Genomic DNA, 19,037 nt, shown 5'->3' on the forward strand with positions numbered 1-19,037 from the left:
TCTTTCCCCCTCTGTCTCACACACTGCCTGTGTAGCTATGTGGAAGAATCGCGGGAAATGAGAAGCGCGTGTATCTTAATTAACCAGATGCAGAGTCTGCTGGATTGGTTTATTAGTTTATTACTATTCAAGCCAAATTACCTGGCCTTGAGCTTGAGCCAGAGACTGTGCCGCCTTATTTCTTAGACTCTCACACTGCAGCAGTGGATCTACGATGTGTGTATATACACACACACACACATCAACAACATATATATAAAATGTGATGGAGGAGCCACTGCCATCTACCATCTGACAAATGTGACAGCTTTGGATGATACCAGTGTGAGCCTGTGAGGAATGGGGGAGAGAGGGGGAGAGAGGGGGAGGACAGGGAAGGAGGGATGGAGGGATGGAGGTGGCACTACCCATAAAACACAGCTGGAGCTGTAAAGCAGCTGCGTGTGCCTTCATATCTTGTTGCGTGCACATCACAACGCCCCCAGTGTCACAATGATGTATGGCTGTTACTGTGTGCTATGTTTTACCAGGTCCCTGAGCTACGCTGTAAACATAATGTCTTTTTTAATAAGTAAACCTGACAGGCTGCATGATGCTGATTTAATTGCGGTGTTTGAGTGACGAATTGGGCCGATTGGGGAAGCCCTTTAAGGAATAGCATGTGTAGAATAGGCAGCGAGCTATACCATCTGATCCATGAAATCTATGCTGCTGACCCCCACCCCCCATTCTTTTGAGTTGGTATGTTCCAATTCAATAGCTTTACATTTGAGGGTTTAATTGTAACCATATAATCACTTAACAATGTTGACCTTTTTTTTTCTCTTCACCCTATGGGAATGGGACCAACATACTGCCCAGTCTGCCTGTAATATTTCATGGATCCTTTAAACCCTGCTTTACTGACTCTATTTAGTCTATGGTCCTTTTCAAAGACAATTTCCCTGTTCATTTCACTTTTTCTGTGCTTGTATGTTTCAAAATGCAACATGTCTTTGTAGCAAACATACTTGAGATTTCTCTGATAACTGTTACTAAATACTCATATATTCCTGTGTTTTGTCATAGGTGAGCTTTTTTGCACTTCCTGTAATGTGGTAAACTGACATGTATTCGTGCCATATGTTATAGTGCCATACTTTCTTTTATGCTTCGATAGGTATAACCTCCATATCCCAATCCATTGTGCTGTTACGCCTATTGCCTTGTGACATAGAGTGTGTCGACACACTCAAAACTAAGCAATGGGTAAGATGGCAACTCTGCTGAGCATCTGCAACTACACAGGTCATCGGTTTGAGGAGTCACTGCAGCACCTGAATATCAATTTGGGTGGCAAGTCTGGAGTATGTCAACCAATCTTGATATCAACATGCTGCCATTGTTGTGAACAGGCAGATCGCTTTCTCCCTGTGTGGGTGTGTGTATGCGTGTGTGTGTCAATGGTGAATTACTTGAAAATGGGATAGGCCTGCTTTTACAATACGCTGTATGGAGCAGGATACTGTAACTCAGCTGACAGATAACTGTTACTCTATTTTCAATAAGAGGCAAAAGAAGCAAACCAGCGCATACCTTTTTTCACTTACCTTTTTCCGTGTTTAGGATGAGTTATAAGGAAGTGATATTGTATGAACCAACATTCAACTATCCGACAACTGCACAGGAGTGCTATCATATTTCTTATCAAAGCTTACGTTCATTACTGCTGACCATTAGAGAAGATTTAGAAAACAGAACTTGGTAGAGGTGTTTAATGGACACAGTCTGGTACATGGTCACCTCTGTGCTGCTGTAGTAGAGTTCAATGGCTGTCTCGCTTTGATGAAATGGTGCCAAGCTTTGGAGGATTAGCCTCCAAATTTAGACCAGAGGTTGTACCGATACAGCGTTTACAAGAAGAAGAAGAAAAAAAAAAGAGAAGCTATTTTTCTCTGGGTCAAGAAGAAACAAATGAAAACTAAATTTATGTAAATATGGATAGTTTATATTAAAGTCTTCATTAATTATTTCATTAATGTATTGTACTTTTTAAATGTTATGAACAAAACCATTTTATATTGTATATATTTCGTTTTATTTTGTACTGGTCATTGTACTTGCTTTAATTTCGAAACAAAACAAATAAAGAACAATACTGTGGCAAGGCCTCTACTGTCCCACTTGCAGGGCAGACATTTTGTGTTTGTCATGTGAAAGGTCTATTGTATTTACCATGGTAGGGTTAGGTTAACTGCCAATAAAAAAGACAATACATCTAAATTAGGTTATAGTGATACAATGTGGGGAATGTTGATTAGATACATAAAATATAACAATGGATACTTAATTTCAAATATTTACTTGGTATTTAAAGGCACATGAAGTATACATACTGTACATCAGAAGACAACATTTTGCAAAGGTTTAACAATGATGTGGTGGGAAAACGTACAGGCTATTTGGTCTTCTGTTTCTTGGTTGGTCTGTGGTCGGTGTCGGAATCTGAGGTATCATTGAGGCTGGCCTTTAGATTGAAGTCCCTTACTAGGGGAAGTTGCAGCTGATTGGCTACTGCCCATGCCCACAAACACAGCTCCACCCTATGGGGAGTCCAGTCACTCTGGCTGTCCGCTGAGGGTGAAAGGGATGGGTCAGCAAAATAAAACTGAGCAAATAAAACCTCATTCTGAACAGATATTCTTCCGGTCCTTTTAACAGACATAGTTAAGTCTAATTAAATACCCTGTTTTACAGGATACTGTTATCTATTAATTTGGTGTTGGACCTGTTGCAGTGCATATGGACTGACTGAAGAGCAATGTTATGACTTAAAGAAGGACTTAGTAAAAGGTCATGTTAATTATAGAACAAATGATCTGTATAAACCTGGTCAGGCAACCTTCAGTCGCTTTGAACTTCCACACAGAAACATAAGAGTGCTGGAACAAGAACACCATCACATGCAATCTATTTCAAAACAATGATGTCACACACACGCTCCCCAGTATTCCAACGAGTACCTCACCTTTGTTAAGAGCTTTTGTGCGCTCAGTCACCTTGCTCAAGTAGAGCGCGTAGTGCTTAGCAGCGTACTTGATGGGCCCCAGTCCAGGCACACTCTCCACGGCCTCGTCAGCCATAAACGCTGCCTCTTCTGGAGCTCCTGCTGCCAACACAGCTGGAACCACACGGCCAAAAACGGACCGTATAGAAGGCCAAGTTAAACCCTGCCCGAGACTGAATTGCTGATGTTTCCTGCATTTAAACTACCCCATGACAGAAGTTAGGAGGTTCCAGTCCTCGAACTCTGCCGTGTAAGCTTTATTCAGCATGCTTAATGAGAGGAAACACATTTAGTCCACATTGAGGGTGACTAAAACAACATTGTGTGTACGTTTTCGTACTTCTAAAGGATTACGGAAACATGCTTATTCTTAGAAAAGAAGACAGGCATGCAATCATCTAGCGCATCATGGCGTAGTATAAGCTCCAATCCCAACCCCCCCCCCCCCCCCTGAGTAGCCCTGTAGGGCCCAGGTCTACCCCACTGGGCTCGAGGCTCTGCTGACCTGAAGCGGTGGCTGGACCCAGGGCTTTGAGGGAGCTAAGCTCCGTTATGGCCGCCAGGACGTCAGGCAGCAGGGTGAAGGCCTTCCTGGAACACCTCTCCACCACCTCCACGGCGTTGGTGGCCACCAACTGCTGCAGGCGAGGACGGAATTTCCCCCTCTGCGGACACAATCCGTCCGGGGGATGAGAGTGGAAAACTAGTTTTTTCTTCTACCCGGGGAAAGACTGAGTAGATTGATAACAGCGTCTGCTGGTTGTGTTGAGCCCATACTGAACTCTGTGTGGCGGGCCACTCACGGTCAGTTTCCACTCCATCAGTTTCACCAGCTCTGGAAGGGTGATGTATCTATCAGGTCGCTTAGCAATAGCTTCAGGCAGCTCCAGCTGAAACCTGACCAGAGAAATCATTCTTATCTAAAGCCCTTCAGGTCCCGTCCCCCCCTCAAGTCATATAAAGCAGCATACATAAAGTGGGATTCTTATCAAGACTAAAAGCTGATAATCAGCGTATATGTGAACCTGTTCCCTATGGTTTTAATGGGACTGTTCACTAATGCTGGTGAACAGGGGGTCTGGCTACTACCATCTGTCCAGGGTAAGCAGCTTTCCTGACTTCTTGCCCTTGACAAGGGACTTTGCCTCCACCACCGCCCAGTATTTTGCCTCCACTCCTCTCCAAACGGCAGGGTCTTCACAGGTAAACAGGGCCCAACTCATGTCGACGCAGGTAAAAAGGTGAAATGGGTTCACACCATCTCAGACCTGCGTCACACACACACATACACACGCGAACACACACATCCATGTAAACACACACACACACAGTTATGCTGTTCTACCTAAAGGAGGGCACACCGGTGACACAACAGAAGTCTGTTGTCCTCCACTTGCACGCAAACAAAGCTACCTCATTACCACAGCACACTGTCACTGCACACTATATTCTAGATATTCGACTCATAAAAACGGATATTTTTATACGTTTTAAGACATGCTGCATACTCTAATTTTGACTGTTTAAATTTAACAGAAAATAAATAAAACGAACCTGACAACTCAAAGAATAGACGAAAATATGATGAACAAATAAAAGCTGTTTGTATACTTCCGTCAAGTGAAACTTCTTCACGCGAGATGCATGGTGGTCACAATACTATTTCCGGTTCCAGTGAACAACACTTGTTTCAAAAGGTTAGTCTTCCACAACTTTGACAAATTACTGAGATCCGACAGTTTTGTTGTTTTGAGAATAGACTTAGTATCTAGTAGATAAATCATATGTAAAACAAAACTACATGTAATTGCAACTAAAACTGTCTGCAAGTCAGGACTGCTATGTTGATGTTGTTGCTACCAGTTAGCTTGCTAACAAGCTCCATAGTAGTGTGCTGGAAAGCAATCGTTAGCAGGCTAGCTTGCTAGCTACTGCAAGACTCCTTTTTGTCAACACAAGTAGTTTTCCAGGCGAAGGTGGTGGCTAGGGTTGTTTGCTGGCTAAACAGCTACTGTATTAACAGAAGCACACCGCCCAGTTTAATATTGCTTAGCCATCATTTGTGAGAGACTAGCCATACGTGAAGTGACACGTTCATATTCTAAAAGTAAACACCACAACTGTAGCAATTAAACACAACGTCTAAATGTACCCACTAGCGATCAAGGACTTGGTGAACTTACTTTAATTAGAATCATCTTTACCTTGTTGTCTCACGTTAGCTAGTCTAATCCCGATCGAGTTTGAACACGAAATTCATCACATTCAATGTCATGTCGAAACATTTTCTTACCACATGCTTATCTTGTGGCTAACCCCCTGACCAAAACATGCATAGCTAACAGCTTTCCATGGCTGTCAGTTCCAAATACCAGAGGATATATAATTATATAATATAGAATTGAGGGCTGGTCCTTCTGTCAAAGTGTGTGGCGAAGGTTTATTATATTAAATAAAAAATAGAAAGTACATAGAAATGCACTTGAACACAGTGTTTAACTAAACAAGGCCACTCTCCTTTCCTTCACAGTGTGTTTCCGCACACTAGTGACACATTCCTTGCCATGGTCCATCCTTAATCCTGGCCCCTTGGGACATTCACATTGGACTCAAGCTCTGGGAGAATTAAGCCATCCGACATGCCCCTCCAGCCCATGGAAGCGCACATTCTACACATCCATTCGTTAAAGGACTACGGGACTAAAGGTATCTGGACTGGTCTTCTGCATTTTGTCTCGCTTCTAGATCCAACCCCTGTCCATTCTTAGGTGTTTTCTACCTGAGAGAGAGGGCATTGCCCCACACTAGCTCTCAGGGTTTCCCGCAGAAAATGTTTTAGTTAAGGTGGTGGGGTTTGCTGCCTAGCTAGATGCTGCAAAACATTGAACAATTATTGATAATGATTGATATAATAAAAATGTTTTTTTTTTAAACCTATGTCATATTCACATGTAAAGTAGAAGGCGATTTAAAAACACCCAACTTTGTGTGTGTGTGGTCCTGTGTGTGTGGTCCTGTGTGTGTGTGTGTGGTCCTGTGTGTGTGTGTGTGGTCCTGTGTGTGTGTGTGGTCCTGTATGTGTGTGTGGTCCTGTGTGTGTGTGGTCCTGTGTGTGTGTGTGGTCCTGTGTGTGTGTGGTCCTGTGTGTGTGTGTGTGTGTGTGTGTGTGCCCCAGGTGAACTCTGACAGGACTGCATGAGAAGGCCCCAGTGTGATTCTACAGGCTGAGGCCAGCCGCTGCTATCTGGAGTAAGTCTCTTGAGATGGGAAGCATTTCTGTGACTTTTGAGTGTTTTGTAAATGTTAATTGACAGGGATGAAATTGGTAACAAGATGTTTTATAGTGGAGTCACTTTGTAATTTGTTTATTCATAAAATATTAAAAATACTTTTGTAAACACATCTATGAAGAATAATACACAGACACACTCGCACACAGCGAGTGTCTCTACTCAGTATATATCCATAACCATGTTCATCTTCTGCTATAAATTAATGCTACAAACTATGGTTTAGCTTTAAATTAGTGCTTTAAGTTGGCTTCAATAATTAACAACATGAAACAGCTCGATGAGCATATAAGACTATTTAGCCATGGGCGGCCAGCAAGTATTAGCTAGATGATTCATATTGTATGATGGTGGTTAACATTAGAACATATCAAGCTTTTGCTGCTAACAAGCTGGTGACTCTAACAAGCTGTCTAGACTGGTGCGCAGCTAGTGGTTAGCAAGTTAGCTCATCATTTGGGTGCCCATCTTAAAATTATACAGATAAAAAAAGAGGCGTGCTAGTGTCACGCAGCAGCATTCAAATGGCACATGTACCCAACATAGCATTTCTCAAAACTGCACTGCCATCTTCTGGCAAAACTCAAGAGAATCACTACAATATAATTTTTGAACCGGGGCAGAAGTTCAGCGGAAACTTTTCTTCTTCTTAGTCCCCAACCACCACCCTGTGAGAAAAAAAAGAAGTGTAATACTACTTAAAGCTTCTTGGCTGTCTGCAGGTCATGGAGAAGATGTCTCGGGTCACCACGGCGCTAGGCAACAGCTCCATCAGCGGCCGTACCATGTTCTGCCACCTGGACGCGCCCGCCAACGCCATCAGCGTTTGCCGCGACGCCACGCAGGTCGTGGTGGCCGGCAGGAACATCTTCAAGATCTACGGCTTGGAGGAGGACCAGTTTGTGGAGAAGCTGAACCTGCGCGTTGGCCGCAAGCCCTCGCTCAACTTCAGCTGTGCCGACGTCATGTGGCACCAGCTGGAGGAGAACCTGCTGGCCACGGCAGCCACCAACGGGGCCGTGGTCACCTGGAACCTGGGCAAGCCCTCGCGGAACAAGCAGGACCAGCTGTTCACCGAGCACAAGCGCACCGTCAACAAAGTGTGCTTCCACCCCACCGAGGTGTACATGCTGCTCAGTGGCTCGCAGGACGGATACATGAAGTGCTTCGACCTGCGCAAGAAGGAGTCGGTCAGCACCTTCTCAGGTAGGAGGACGTCGCAACAGGAAGGGGTGTTTTTTGTTTGGTTGGGGGGGAGGGGGAGGAGGGGGGGGGGTTATCAGCTTTGGAGAGAGACACATCATAGAGATATTGCAATGTACTTGCAATACCCTGGAGATTAAAAACTGATGTGCACCATTAATATGTGTCAGAAAGAAATATTGGGTGTAAAACCCTTTTACTGTAGGGATCTGTGCAAGGAGCTGGCGGTGGTAATGATTCAAGTCTGCGCTCTGATATTGTTGTTATGGATCATTTTCTAACTTTTTTTGTTTCGTTATGCGTTTGCACCAAAAAAAAAAAACTGTCATCTCTCTCTCCCGTCCAGGTCAGTCAGAGAGTGTGAGAGATGTCCAGTTCAGCATGAAGGACTACTTTACTTTTGCTGCTTCCTTCGAGAACGGGAACGTTCAGCTGTGGGACATCCGGCGGCCCGACCGGTACGAGAGAATGTTCACCGCCCACACCGGACCCGTGTTCTGCTGCGACTGGCACCCCGATGACAGGTGAGGCTAGAGGATGTGAAGAACAGATCAAACTATCCCTCTTCGCGTAGCTAGGACTTTTCAGTCGTTCAGACGCTCTTATCCAGAGCTCTGGATAAGAGCGTCTGCTAAATGACTAAATGTAACTTATCATGTCTGGTTAGCTAGAACCTTTTTGAACCCATTCCCTAACCCAAAAAAATCACTCTTTTATTTAAGTAGGTACACGTTACAAATGCACAGTGGAGATTTCAGTACGTTTGTTCACCAGGTGTTTGAACGGTTGTCAATGTGTGTGTGCTTCTGTAGGGGTTGGCTGGCCACAGGCGGCAGAGACAAGATGGTGAAGGTGTGGGACATGACCACGAACCGGGCCAAGGAGATCTACTGTGTCCAGACCATCGCCTCAGTGGCCCGGGTGAAGTGGCGCCCAGAGAGGAAGTGGCATTTGGCCACGTGTTCCATGATGGTGGACCACAACATCTACGTTTGGGACGTCCGTCGTCCCTTCATTCCCTTCGCCACCTTCGAGGAGCACAAGGACGTGACCACGGGCATCGCGTGGCGCCATCAGCACGACCCCGACTTCCTGCTGTCGGGCTCCAAGGACAGCACGCTCTACCAGCACATGTTCAAGGACGCCAGCCGGCCTGTGGACAAGGCCAACCCAGAGGGGCTGTGCTTCGGACTGTTTGGCGACCTGGCCTTCGCCGCCAAGGAGAGCCTCATCAGCGGAGACCCCAACAGGAAGCCGTACCCCGGAGGAGACCGCCGCTACCCCATCTTCTTCTTCAAGAAGCCCGACCTGACGGAGCAGTTCGCTCACGTGTCCAGCGTCCTCAGCGTGTTCGAGACGGACCTGGAGAGCAGCCGCATGGACTGGTTCGTCAAGACCGCTCGCCTGTACCTCCTCAGTGGGAAGCCTTTCGCAGAGCTCTGCGACCACAACGCCACGGTGGCCAAAGAACTCAACAGACCTCAGGTTAGTTAAGAGCCCGTCCTCTATAGAGCCATGCGGGTTTGTCTCCAAGAACACACGTGTTTGTAATTGGCTGCGAAATAGATACTACGAGGACTGGGGTTTTGCGTGTAACTATGTCATATTGCGGTTAACAATCTTTCAATCTGGCTAGGTTTCAACCACATGGACCATGCTCCGAATCATGTTCTCCGACCCAGCAAACCTCTCGACGCCGGTTCCAAACCACAACATGGGCAAGCTGGCCGCCTTGCCTCTGATGAACAGGTAACTGTCAGAGACCCCTCAGCAGACCGGCATACGAGTCACGTCGTGTCGAACGAGCCGCAGGGAGAATCTGACCCGCCTCGTGTCCTCCGCAGCTTCAGCATGAAGGAGATGGGGACGGAGAACCGTCTGGACCGCAACAAGGGAGAGAGTCGCCAGGAGAACCCTCACCTGGACCCGGGGAACTCTCACATCAGCAACAACAACGACGGTGGGACTACTTTAAGAACTTCAGGGAGTCAGGTGGCTGAGCGGTGAGGGAGTCGGGCTAGTAATCCGAAGGTTGCCAGTTCGATTCCCGGTCATGCCAACTGACGTTGTGTCCTTGGGCAAGGCACTTCACCCTACTTGCCTCAGGAATGTCCCTGTACTTACTGTAAGTCGCTCTGGATAAGAGCGTCTGCTAAATGACTAAATGTAAATGTAAACTTGGGGGAGGAGGTGTGTTCGGATCAGGAGGTTTGGGTTCCCCTGGTTTCGTATGTATGTGTTCCTGGTAGCCTGTTGCCTAGCGATGTGACTGAACGACGTGTAACTGTGGGTGGTGCAGAGAACGAGGAGACGGAGGGGAGCGAGGGCCAGGCGGAGTACATGTTCGGGGATGCAGAGCTGGAAGATGATGACCTGTACTCCATAGAGCAGGACAACCAGGCTGGTGAGTCTCTGGGGTTGGATAAAGCCGACCACTGTCAAGACTGTTTACTTCACTCTTCACAAACAGACATGGGTCCAAATATATATATATATATAAAAATGTATATATATATAAATTACACACGGCTTCTCTGCTTCTTTTGTTTACCTAACCTCTGCTCTCCCCCCCCCCCCCCCCCCCCCCCCCTCTCGGGTCAAAGCCGAGGAGCTGGAGTTCACGCTCCCCCAGGAGGCGTTCCCGCTGCGCCACGAGATCATGGACAACCCCTCGGCCCCGGAGCTCCTGCACCAGGACAAGGCCGACTCGCCGCACGTCAGCGGCAACGAGGCAGAGGTGGCGTGCCTGACGCCCATCGAGTCGCTGTCCCTCATCTCCATCTCCCAGCCTCTCTTCAGCCCCCACCTCCCCGCCCGCTTCTTCTGCCCCGTGGTGAGGGAGATGCTGGGCCACTACGCTGAGCAGGGGGACGTGCAGATGGCCGTGTCGGTGCTCATCGTCCTGGGAGACCGCATCCGCAAGGAGATCGACGACCTCACCCAGGTTGGAGGGGGAGGGGGGGTGTAACAAATACTATTTGTACCAATCAATAAATTAAAAAAACCCATAGGGGATTGATTTTTAAACAGCAGCATAAACAACAACAGAGCAAAAACAGATTAACGAAATGAAGACACATTGGATCCGAGAGTGCTGGCTGTAGCTCGACATGTTTGGCGGCTACAACAATACAGAAGTACAATTATTTTGCTGCTGCTCAACAACGAAAACTGACAATTACGTTTTTTTTTCGGTATTTGAAAGTAACTCATCTAGAGTGTCGTCCATGAGGAATCACTGTCTGAAACGATGCATTAGACACCGCCTTCAGACGTCAGCTAAATGACACACTTCTGTGTGTGTGTGTGTGTGGATACAGGAACACTGGTACATGTCCTACATCGACTTGCTGCAACGCTTCGAGCTGTGGAACGTCTCCAACGAGGTGATCAAACTGAGCACGTGCAGTGCCATCACCTGTCTGAACCAGACTTCCACCACCCTGCACGTCAACTGCAGCAACTGCAAACGGCCAATGAGCAACAAGGGCTGGATCTGTGACAGGTGAGATCCGGACACTCTCAAACCAAACAGCAGCAGCAGTATTCAAGTCATGTGGATTGTTTTAGCACCACATAGCTATGATACGATACAAGACTAGCGACTATCCTCATGAAAAGACATCAAGGAGCCCTGTCGAGGTGTGTGTGAGAGAGAGAGCTAGAGAGAGAGAGAGCTAGAGAGAGAGAGAGAGCTAGAGAGAGAGAGAGTTAGAGAGAGAGAGAGCTAGAGAGAGAGAGCTAGAGAGAGAGAGAGCTAGAGAGAGAGAGCTAGAGAGAGAGTGAGCTAGAGAGAGTGAGCTTGAGAGAGAGAGCTAGAGAGAGAGAGCTAGAGAGAGAGAGAGCTAGAGAGAGAGTGAGCTTGAGAGAGCTAGAGAGAGCTAGAGAGAGAGAGCTAGAGAGAGAGCTAGAGAGAGAGAGAGAGTGAGCTAGAGAGAGCTAGAAAGAGAGCTAGAGAGAGCTAGAAAGAGAGAGAGCTAGAGAGAGCTAGAGAGAGCTAGAGAGAGCTAGCGAGAGAGAGAGCTAGAGAGAGAGAACTAGAGAGAGAACTAGAGAGAGAGAGCTAGAGAGAGAGAGAGAGAGCTAGAGAGAGAGAGCTAGAAAGAGAGAGAGTGAGCTTGAGAGAGCTAGAGAGAGAGACAGAGCTTGTGTTACACGTGTGGATTGTGCTGAGCGCCCGTGTCTCCCCAGGTGCCACCAGTGTGCCAGCGTGTGTGCTGTGTGCCACCATGTGGTGAAGGGGCTGTTTGTGTGGTGCCAGGGCTGCAGCCACGGGGGGCACCTGGAACACATGATGAACTGGCTGAAGAGCAGCTCTCACTGCCCTGCTGGCTGTGGTCACCTGTGTGAGTACACCTGATGTCCACCCAGGCCAGCTCCACCCAGCCCAGCTGCCCCCCACCTGCTGTTGTTTGGGGGAGTGGGAGCACATCTCCTCACCCCTGGCACACCAGGCTGGGGCCGCGCTACCGGGGGTCTGGGTCATAACCCTAACCCCAGGGGGTGTGGACTGCATTGAGTCCCTTCCTGTGTACGCCTAGCTGTAGGCGTGGGGAGGAGAGTCTAGCAGGGTGGCTGTGTTGGAGCTGGGAGAGCTGGGGGCGGAGCATAGCCCACTGAATCACCCAATCAAAGAGAACAAGCAGACTCATGATTGTGTTTGGGACAAGCCCCACCCACTTTTTATATCCAATGGATGAATGCTCATCAAATGTATACAATCACTGTTTGTGAATAGACAGTATATATATATTTGCTAGGATTGCCTTTTTAAGCTCTTCGGTATATTGCGCAGCTGACCTTGATTCACCTGCGGTTAGGCAGAATTTTTTTTTGCTGTTCTAAATGTTTGTAAATAGAGAGACTTATTTTGAGAAGAGTTCTGTTTGATGTTCATTGTGAGGGTGTTGATTTGCCAATATTATTATTTAACCATCCAGATCTTCCACTAAACATGTTTAGCACAGTGTTTTCTAGGGCAATAAATATTTTGCTAAAAATGTTTTCTCTTGAACAACGTGAACTTGTCTGATCTTACTGGACTGAACAGGGACAGGAAACCAAAAGTTAATAAATGTTTTATTATTTGAATTTCCGACGTGAAGGTCATATTCAGCTAACCTACTTTCTAATAATTACATACAGCTCTGTGAGATTCCTAATTAAAAGATGTGCAAGTACAAATTTGCTAGAAGCTTGTGGGATAGGACAAAGATTACATTTGACACAGTTGATCTTAACCCTTATGCTGCCTTCGGGTCACATGATCCAAAGGTTCACAACGAACAATTGTTGTATTTACCCAATTTTACCCAATATAAAAACAAATAAATAGCATTTTCTTTTAACCTTTGCAATGTGGGGGGTCTGAGACAGCCCGACGGTTAAAAGAAAATTCCTCACTTTGTTTTTGTATGTGGTAAAGTTGTCGCAATACGACGGTGGGTCACAATGACTGATGAGTCAGAATGACCCGAAGATAACACAAGGGTTAAAACAGGATACATAGTTCATAAAAAGGTACGGACTGCCTCTGCTTTTGTCCCAGCTCTCCATTCATTAGGAAAAGGTTCCATTTCAACACTACAACTAAACCCTAGGCCAGACCCAATGGCACAATCATTATTTCATTTGAAATGTTTAAGTCGATAATGATTTTGAGCAACTGGATATTATTATAGACATGGTTTTGTTAAAATCTCTAAAAAGTCTTGGGTGAAATACCATTCTGTTATTGATAACTTGCTACCTCCAATCTCACACAGGATGACTGCAACTGAGGCAGTCAGTGCATTTCACAGCAAGACTGTGACGATCTCACACGTCGGGACTTGCTGGTCACCCAGCTCCCTCTCAAGAGGTTCACTTCCACACCGGAAGTGGATCACTTCCACACAGGAAGTGGATCACTTCCACACAGGAAGTGAATCAATCCAAAAAGCACAGGCGTGGGAGGGGCCAGAGTCCCTTCCTGTCTGCTTGTCGAGTCCCTGCTGAAGTAGACCGTGGCTTCCTGCCCTGTCTGGACAGCCCGTACCAGCCCCTGCCTCTCTGGCCATGTTTCCAGAGTGGAGTCTGTCTGGACTGGTGCTCAGACTCTCTCTCTCCTCTCTCTCTCTCGGGCAGGGCTGGCCTGGTGTCCGTGACGCCGTCCCGTTGAGTGTGTTCAGGGTGGCACGCTCACCCTCCGTCCGCAGTGTCACCAGCCCCTGGGCAAACATGGAGGCAGGGGACAGGGTCAAGGTAATGCTGGAGATGGGCTGTTATGAGGTTAGCAGTGCCCTGATGTGCTCGTGCTCCGTCCGTCTCGCTCACCAGTGTGTTCTAGGGCTGTTCCCAGCTGTCTGTGAGTTTCTCTGGGACGCTCAGACGCCTCAGGCTCTGGAGCACGGTCTGGAGGGTGTTTCCTGGACGGGAAAACACCCAAACACACCATGAAACTCACTGGGGTTGGATCGAGACATCTTTGAGGATTAGCTATGGCTTGTCATGCGAGAAACATTTAGTCATTTAGCAGACGCTCTTATCCAGAGCGACTTACAGTAAGTACAGGGACATTCCCCCGAGGCAAGTAGGGTGAAGTGCCTTTCCCAAGGACACAACGTCATTTTACACGGCCGGGAATCGAACTGGCAACCTTCTGATTAATAGCCCAATTCCCTAACCGCTCAGCAATCTGACTCCCCAACATCGTCTGTAAACTGCCGCTCACCCAATCCTTCTTCGTAGGAATCCAGCTTTTTCACCAGCTCAGGTACGCTGGTGGTCTTCAAGCTGTCACCACCTGTGTGAAGGAACAGACCATTTCGTTGGGAGACCCGAGTTTCACTGACGTGGTCTTGGAACACATAAGCTGCCGTTTCAACTGAACGTTCTGTTTGACGCTAATGCTGCTATCCAACTCAGCGTTCATCTCACCGCTACCTCCAGAGTCGCCTGTCAGCTGGTCCGAGCCCAGAAGATGCCCGCCGTTTCCGTCGGCACAGACGCGGGACAGCAGCTCGGCCCGACAGCCGCGTGCCTTGTCCAGCGTGGCGCTCATGTCCTGAGCCAGCCTGTGGTCCTCCACCAGCTCTGCTTGCACCCTCCTCCACGCCATCTTGTCCTCCATCAGGCACCCCTCCATCACGGTGCGCAGCTCCTTCTCCTGAGACACCTGGGCCTGCAGGCTCTCCGTCTCCTCACACCTCTGGAGGGGTCGGGGGGGTGGAGGGGAGGGTCAGGGCCTTGTCATACTCTCCCACACTTGACATTTATTCAGATGCTTGCTATCCAGAGAAACGTACATACAGTGCATGCAGTAGGTGCAGCTGATAATCAAGCAAGGATTAAAGTGTCTGCTAACATTTAGTCATTTAGCAGACGCTCTTATCCAGAGCAACTTACAGTAAGTACAGGGACATTCCCCCCGAGGCAAGTAGGGTGAAGTGCCTTGCCCAAGGACACAACGTCATTTTACACGGCCGGGAATCGAACTGGAAACCTTCTGATTAATAGCCCAATTCCCTAACCGCTCAGCCATCTGAACAGGAGACATTACCTTGTGTAGCTGAATAGCCATTTCCTGCATCTCTGCCTCCAGCTGGTCAGAGTAAGCCTGCTCCAGAGTATCGCTGGGTGGCCGGGCGTTGCTGTGCCAACGGGCGATCGCCGAGGTCATCTTCCGCTTGGGCCCAAACAGCCTGCGGTACAGGAGAGAGCACACAGGGAGGATGTGAGTTGGATGAGGCCTGAAGCGTGAGCAGTGCCGCATGCAGGAGCTGTGTTTGGGTTGAGCTGTACTGAAGGGAACTCACGTGATTCCCACTTCCTTGAGGTCGTTCTCCGTCAGAGTGAGAAATATCCTCAAGTCGATATCCTGTTCCTCCAGCAGGGGGAGGTACTTGGAGTAGCCGATCTGCTCCAGGAACTCAGCCAGGTCCTGATGCAGAGCAGAGCTCAAAGGTCAGCCACATTCAGACCAGTTAATATACCATATAACTCAACACAATGCAGCAAGATTATGAGCACAGCATAACAAAACAGGCCTGACTAATTTCAGTTAAGTTTCCAAAATTGAAGGTTTCAAAATCCATCCCTGTTTAAGCAGACTGCTTTCGACAGCCGACGCCCTTCTTTTGAAAAGAGGATGGATGGAACGTGCCTTGGGACCCGTGTAAGAGGAGGGAGGATCGACGGACGAGGGAATCCCACAGTTCCCTGCACCACTAGGCTGCACGGTATCGCTGTTGCCATGGCGACCCCTGCCTTTGGAGTGATGAGCCTTGTTGGGCCTGCGAGGGCAGCTCTGCTTGGCCTGGTCCGAGTCCTACAGGACAAAGGTGCGCTGTCCTTGTCATTGTGGAGACCAAACAATGGCATTGTGCCGTAGACAATGGCGCTAGTTGGAACAACACAGTTGTGGTATGCAGCCAAGACCTCTATGGAGTGTGTGTGTGTGTGTGTGTGTGTGTGTGTGTGTGTGTTATACCTCGTTGCTCTCCAGCGAACCTTCGCGGCTGAGGCCTATCGCGTGAGGGAGACCCTCGCTGCTACTGCTGCTCCTCATGGTGGGCATGTTGTTCTCGAAGAACGGGCTCTCGTCTGGAGGAACCACAGCACATGGACATATAGTGTGAGCTTCCAGAGTTAGTTAGTCTGGGCAGGTTAGACACAGTTTTGTTCAGTCATGTTTCTGGGCAGGTTAGACAGTAGTTTCGTTCAGTCATGTTTCTGGGCAGGTTAGACAGTAGTTTCGTTCATTCATGTTTCTGGGCAGGTTAGACAGTAGTTTCGTTCATTCATGTTTCTGGGCAGGTTAGACAGTAGTTTCGTTCATTCATGTTTCTGGGCAGGTTAGACAGTAGTTTCGTTCATTCATGTTTCTGGGCAGGTTAGACACAGTTTTATTCAGTCATGTGACCTTTGCTGCTGTTGCTCTGTCCGTCCAGCTCGTTGATGGGCGAGGTGACGTCACGGTAACAGAGGCCCTCGCTCTGCTCGCCACCGAAGGTCATATATCCTGGAGGTGCCACAGGCGGATCTGAGAGGGAAGACAGAACATACCGTCTCACACAACAATACCAAGTCGTACGATTCGTCACTTTATCCACCCGCTTGTCATAAGGACCTCTGGTAGAACATAGAACCGATAGAGAGAGGAACAGCCAGGATACCACAGTGCTTGCTGGTGCCCCCGACTCTGAACTTGGCGATGGCCTGAGGCCCGTCGTGGATGCTGGGTCCTTTAGCTCGGCCGCGACTCTGACGCGCTCTGGGGACAGCGCCGTCCGAATCCTCAGAAGAACTCAGATCCTCGAAGTGTCCTGGCGAGGCACACCAACAGGCCATTAGGAAATAAAGACAAAACACAGAAATAAACTGGAGACCTACCACGGTAGGATTGTGCTTCATTGGACCTTATTAACGTTTGTGAAGCTCAACTTTATAAGGTGCTGTTTTTCGTGCTTGTTGAAGTGTCCCTCTGTCTTACCTGGTTTGGCCTTGGGAGAGCGCATGTCAATGAGGCTCGCTATCTTGGCGTGTCCGTACATCATGGCCAGGGCCCGCGCCGTCTCCCCCTTCGAGTTACGCTCGTCTACTTTAACCCCCTGAGACAAGCACAAACAGGAAGTGTAAAGACCCCCTGAGACAAGCACAAACAGGAAGTGTAAAGACCCCCTGAGACAAGCACAAACAGGAAGTGTAAAGACCCCCTGAGACAAGCACAAACAGGAAGTGTAAAGACCCCCTGAGACGAGCACAAACAGGAAGGGTAAAGACCCCCTGAGACAAGCACAAACAGGAAGTGTAAAGACCCCCTGAGACAAGCACAAACAGGAAGTGTAAAGACCCCCTGATACAAGCACAAACAGGAAGTGTAAAGCGCTAGATAGGTTTGATGCAGCAAGAGCCTCCAGCACGTTGACAGAGTACATAACAGGTCAACGTACGTGGTCCAGAAGGTACTGAACGATGATTTCGTGTCCCGAGGCAGCTGCCTCCATCAGTGGAGTGAAGCCCGAGCCTGGTTCTCTGTGTGCATGAAGACGTCTCATTAACCCAACAGTCAATTTGAGAAATACAGAAATTGCTGTGGCAGGGTTTGACGACGCAATAGACTCGCCTCACATTGATGTTGGCATGGTTATCCAGCAGGAACTTGGCCATCTGCTGGTGGCCAGTGCTGGTGCAGTGCAGAAGGGCAGTCCAGCCCCTGGAGTCCTTCAGCTCCAGGTCAGCACCTTGCTTCAGGCAGACAAAACCACTAACAACTTTAGACATTCAAATTGAATCATTATGATGTCGAGTTAGTATGGACACCTTATACATGAATAAATTAGACAGAACAAAAACAACATATTTAGCCTTATTATTGGTATAATCCATAATGTGTACTGATTACAGTTACAATAAACTACCATACAGGAATATGAGTAGAATGTGTGACCAAAGATAAAGATTCTGACCTGCAGCAGAAAGTATGCAATGCTTTCGTTTCCACAGCTTGCAGCCAGCATCAGGGGCGTAAGGCCCTTGCCTGTGGTGGCGTTGACACTTACTCCAGCCTCCAGGAGAAGATTGGCAATGTTGTCATGGCCAATATATGCAGCATACATCAATGGGGTCCACCCACCAAAGTTCTTGTTATCCAAGTTTACTTCCCCTCTAGATAACGACATAAATAAATGCAGGAATAAAAAATGTTTAATACATATTTGTATATGCTTTTTTCATCAGCAACGTTGATGAAGGGAGCTCACTTTTTGATGCACTTCGACACCACGTCATACTGGCCAATGGAGCAAGCGGTGTGTAGATCTAGGGGTACATCTAATTCCTCCGGTCGTACCAGTGTGTCACCCAGCCAAAGGGAGAGGCTGGCACCAAGCTGTTCCGATTCACTCATCTCGTCGCTAAACTCCGACATCCTTCTATGAACTTCTCTTCGGTTTTCACACCTGTGTGTGAAGGTATCCCCCCGTCTAAGTCGCTTAGTGAGCCAAGCTGCAGTTCAGTTTTAAGTGTCCCAATAAAGGTTAGCAGGATTCCCATACCCTATCACTCTACTGATATGCATGGTGCATTATAAGAGTTGTTGCGATGGTATGTTTTAATCTGATGCATGAATATTGCGGTCTGGCCTGAATTACGGCTTTAGTCTTTGCAGTATTCGCTAGTACTAGCTACCTAGCCAGATAACTTTTGTTTTCAACTTCACTCGCTGTAAATAGTAGCCTAAGCTATATAAATCGTTTTTCGGTACGACAACACCAAATACTTTACTTCTAATAATTTAAAACAGAGATATTATTGACTTTTATGACTCAAACCCTTACCGTTAAATGCTTGACGTTCTCCAACAAACTATACCCAAAATTTTTTGTTGCTGTGTTACACTTTAACATATCCGGGTAGAATGCCTCAGTTTACAATGGTAGAGCGAGCCTTCGTTAGTTACACGCCAAGCAATTCATTTAATTCAAGAATGTACTGTTGGTTTTATTTGGTATAGGAAG

General features: G+C 47.7%; 3 protein-coding genes across 7 annotated transcripts; 1 reads left to right on the plus strand and 2 right to left on the minus strand.

The window, feature by feature from the left end:
• Positions 1–1,873: 1,873 nt before the first annotated feature.
• zgc:112496 (uncharacterized protein LOC541336 homolog) lies at positions 1,874–5,450 on the minus strand. 3 transcript variants are annotated; one of them, XM_067244602.1, is made up of 6 exons: positions 5,340–5,450; positions 4,136–4,314; positions 3,850–3,943; positions 3,552–3,711; positions 3,008–3,160; positions 1,874–2,613 (listed from the first exon to the last, which is right to left on the minus strand). In XM_067244602.1, the coding sequence occupies exons 2-6, from the start codon at positions 4,267–4,269 to the stop codon at positions 2,438–2,440; spliced, it is 717 nt and encodes a 238-aa protein (XP_067100703.1). In that variant the 5' UTR covers positions 4,270–4,314; positions 5,340–5,450; the 3' UTR covers positions 1,874–2,437. The 3 variants fall into 3 exon arrangements, with proteins under 3 accessions (XP_067100703.1, XP_067100704.1, XP_067100702.1); XM_067244603.1 differs by lacking the exon at positions 5,340–5,450 and adding an exon at positions 4,601–4,666 and having other exon boundaries at positions 3,008–3,145; XM_067244601.1 differs by lacking the exon at positions 5,340–5,450 and adding an exon at positions 4,601–4,666.
• wdr24 (WD repeat domain 24) lies at positions 4,715–12,612 on the plus strand. Its single transcript, XM_067244596.1, has 12 exons — positions 4,715–4,743; positions 5,577–5,752; positions 6,222–6,295; positions 7,059–7,542; positions 7,886–8,063; positions 8,352–9,024; positions 9,176–9,288; positions 9,384–9,499; positions 9,839–9,943; positions 10,143–10,483; positions 10,860–11,044; positions 11,731–12,612. The coding sequence occupies exons 4-12, from the start codon at positions 7,062–7,064 to the stop codon at positions 11,897–11,899; spliced, it is 2,361 nt and encodes a 786-aa protein (XP_067100697.1). The 5' UTR covers positions 4,715–4,743; positions 5,577–5,752; positions 6,222–6,295; positions 7,059–7,061; the 3' UTR covers positions 11,900–12,612.
• Positions 12,613–12,617: 5 nt separating this feature from the next.
• On the minus strand, positions 12,618–18,902 carry anks3 (ankyrin repeat and sterile alpha motif domain containing 3). Of its 3 annotated transcripts, none has more exons than XM_067244597.1 (16): positions 18,858–18,902; positions 18,282–18,479; positions 17,988–18,186; positions 17,645–17,766; positions 17,472–17,553; positions 17,012–17,129; positions 16,695–16,844; positions 16,442–16,561; positions 16,010–16,122; positions 15,683–15,847; positions 15,336–15,460; positions 15,080–15,221; positions 14,458–14,728; positions 14,252–14,323; positions 13,855–13,946; positions 12,618–13,748 (listed from the first exon to the last, which is right to left on the minus strand). In XM_067244597.1, the coding sequence occupies exons 2-15, from the start codon at positions 18,446–18,448 to the stop codon at positions 13,864–13,866; spliced, it is 1,929 nt and encodes a 642-aa protein (XP_067100698.1). In that variant the 5' UTR covers positions 18,449–18,479; positions 18,858–18,902; the 3' UTR covers positions 12,618–13,748; positions 13,855–13,863. The 3 variants fall into 3 exon arrangements, with proteins under 3 accessions (XP_067100698.1, XP_067100699.1, XP_067100701.1); XM_067244600.1 differs by having other exon boundaries at positions 12,619–13,748; positions 14,464–14,728; XM_067244598.1 differs by lacking the exon at positions 18,858–18,902 and having other exon boundaries at positions 18,282–18,544.
• Between the last annotated feature and the right edge of the window lie 135 nt (positions 18,903–19,037).

The sequence above is a fragment of the Osmerus mordax genome, chromosome 10 (genome assembly GCF_038355195.1).
Source record: "Osmerus mordax isolate fOsmMor3 chromosome 10, fOsmMor3.pri, whole genome shotgun sequence".
Taxonomy (NCBI): Eukaryota; Metazoa; Chordata; class Actinopteri; order Osmeriformes; family Osmeridae; genus Osmerus; species Osmerus mordax.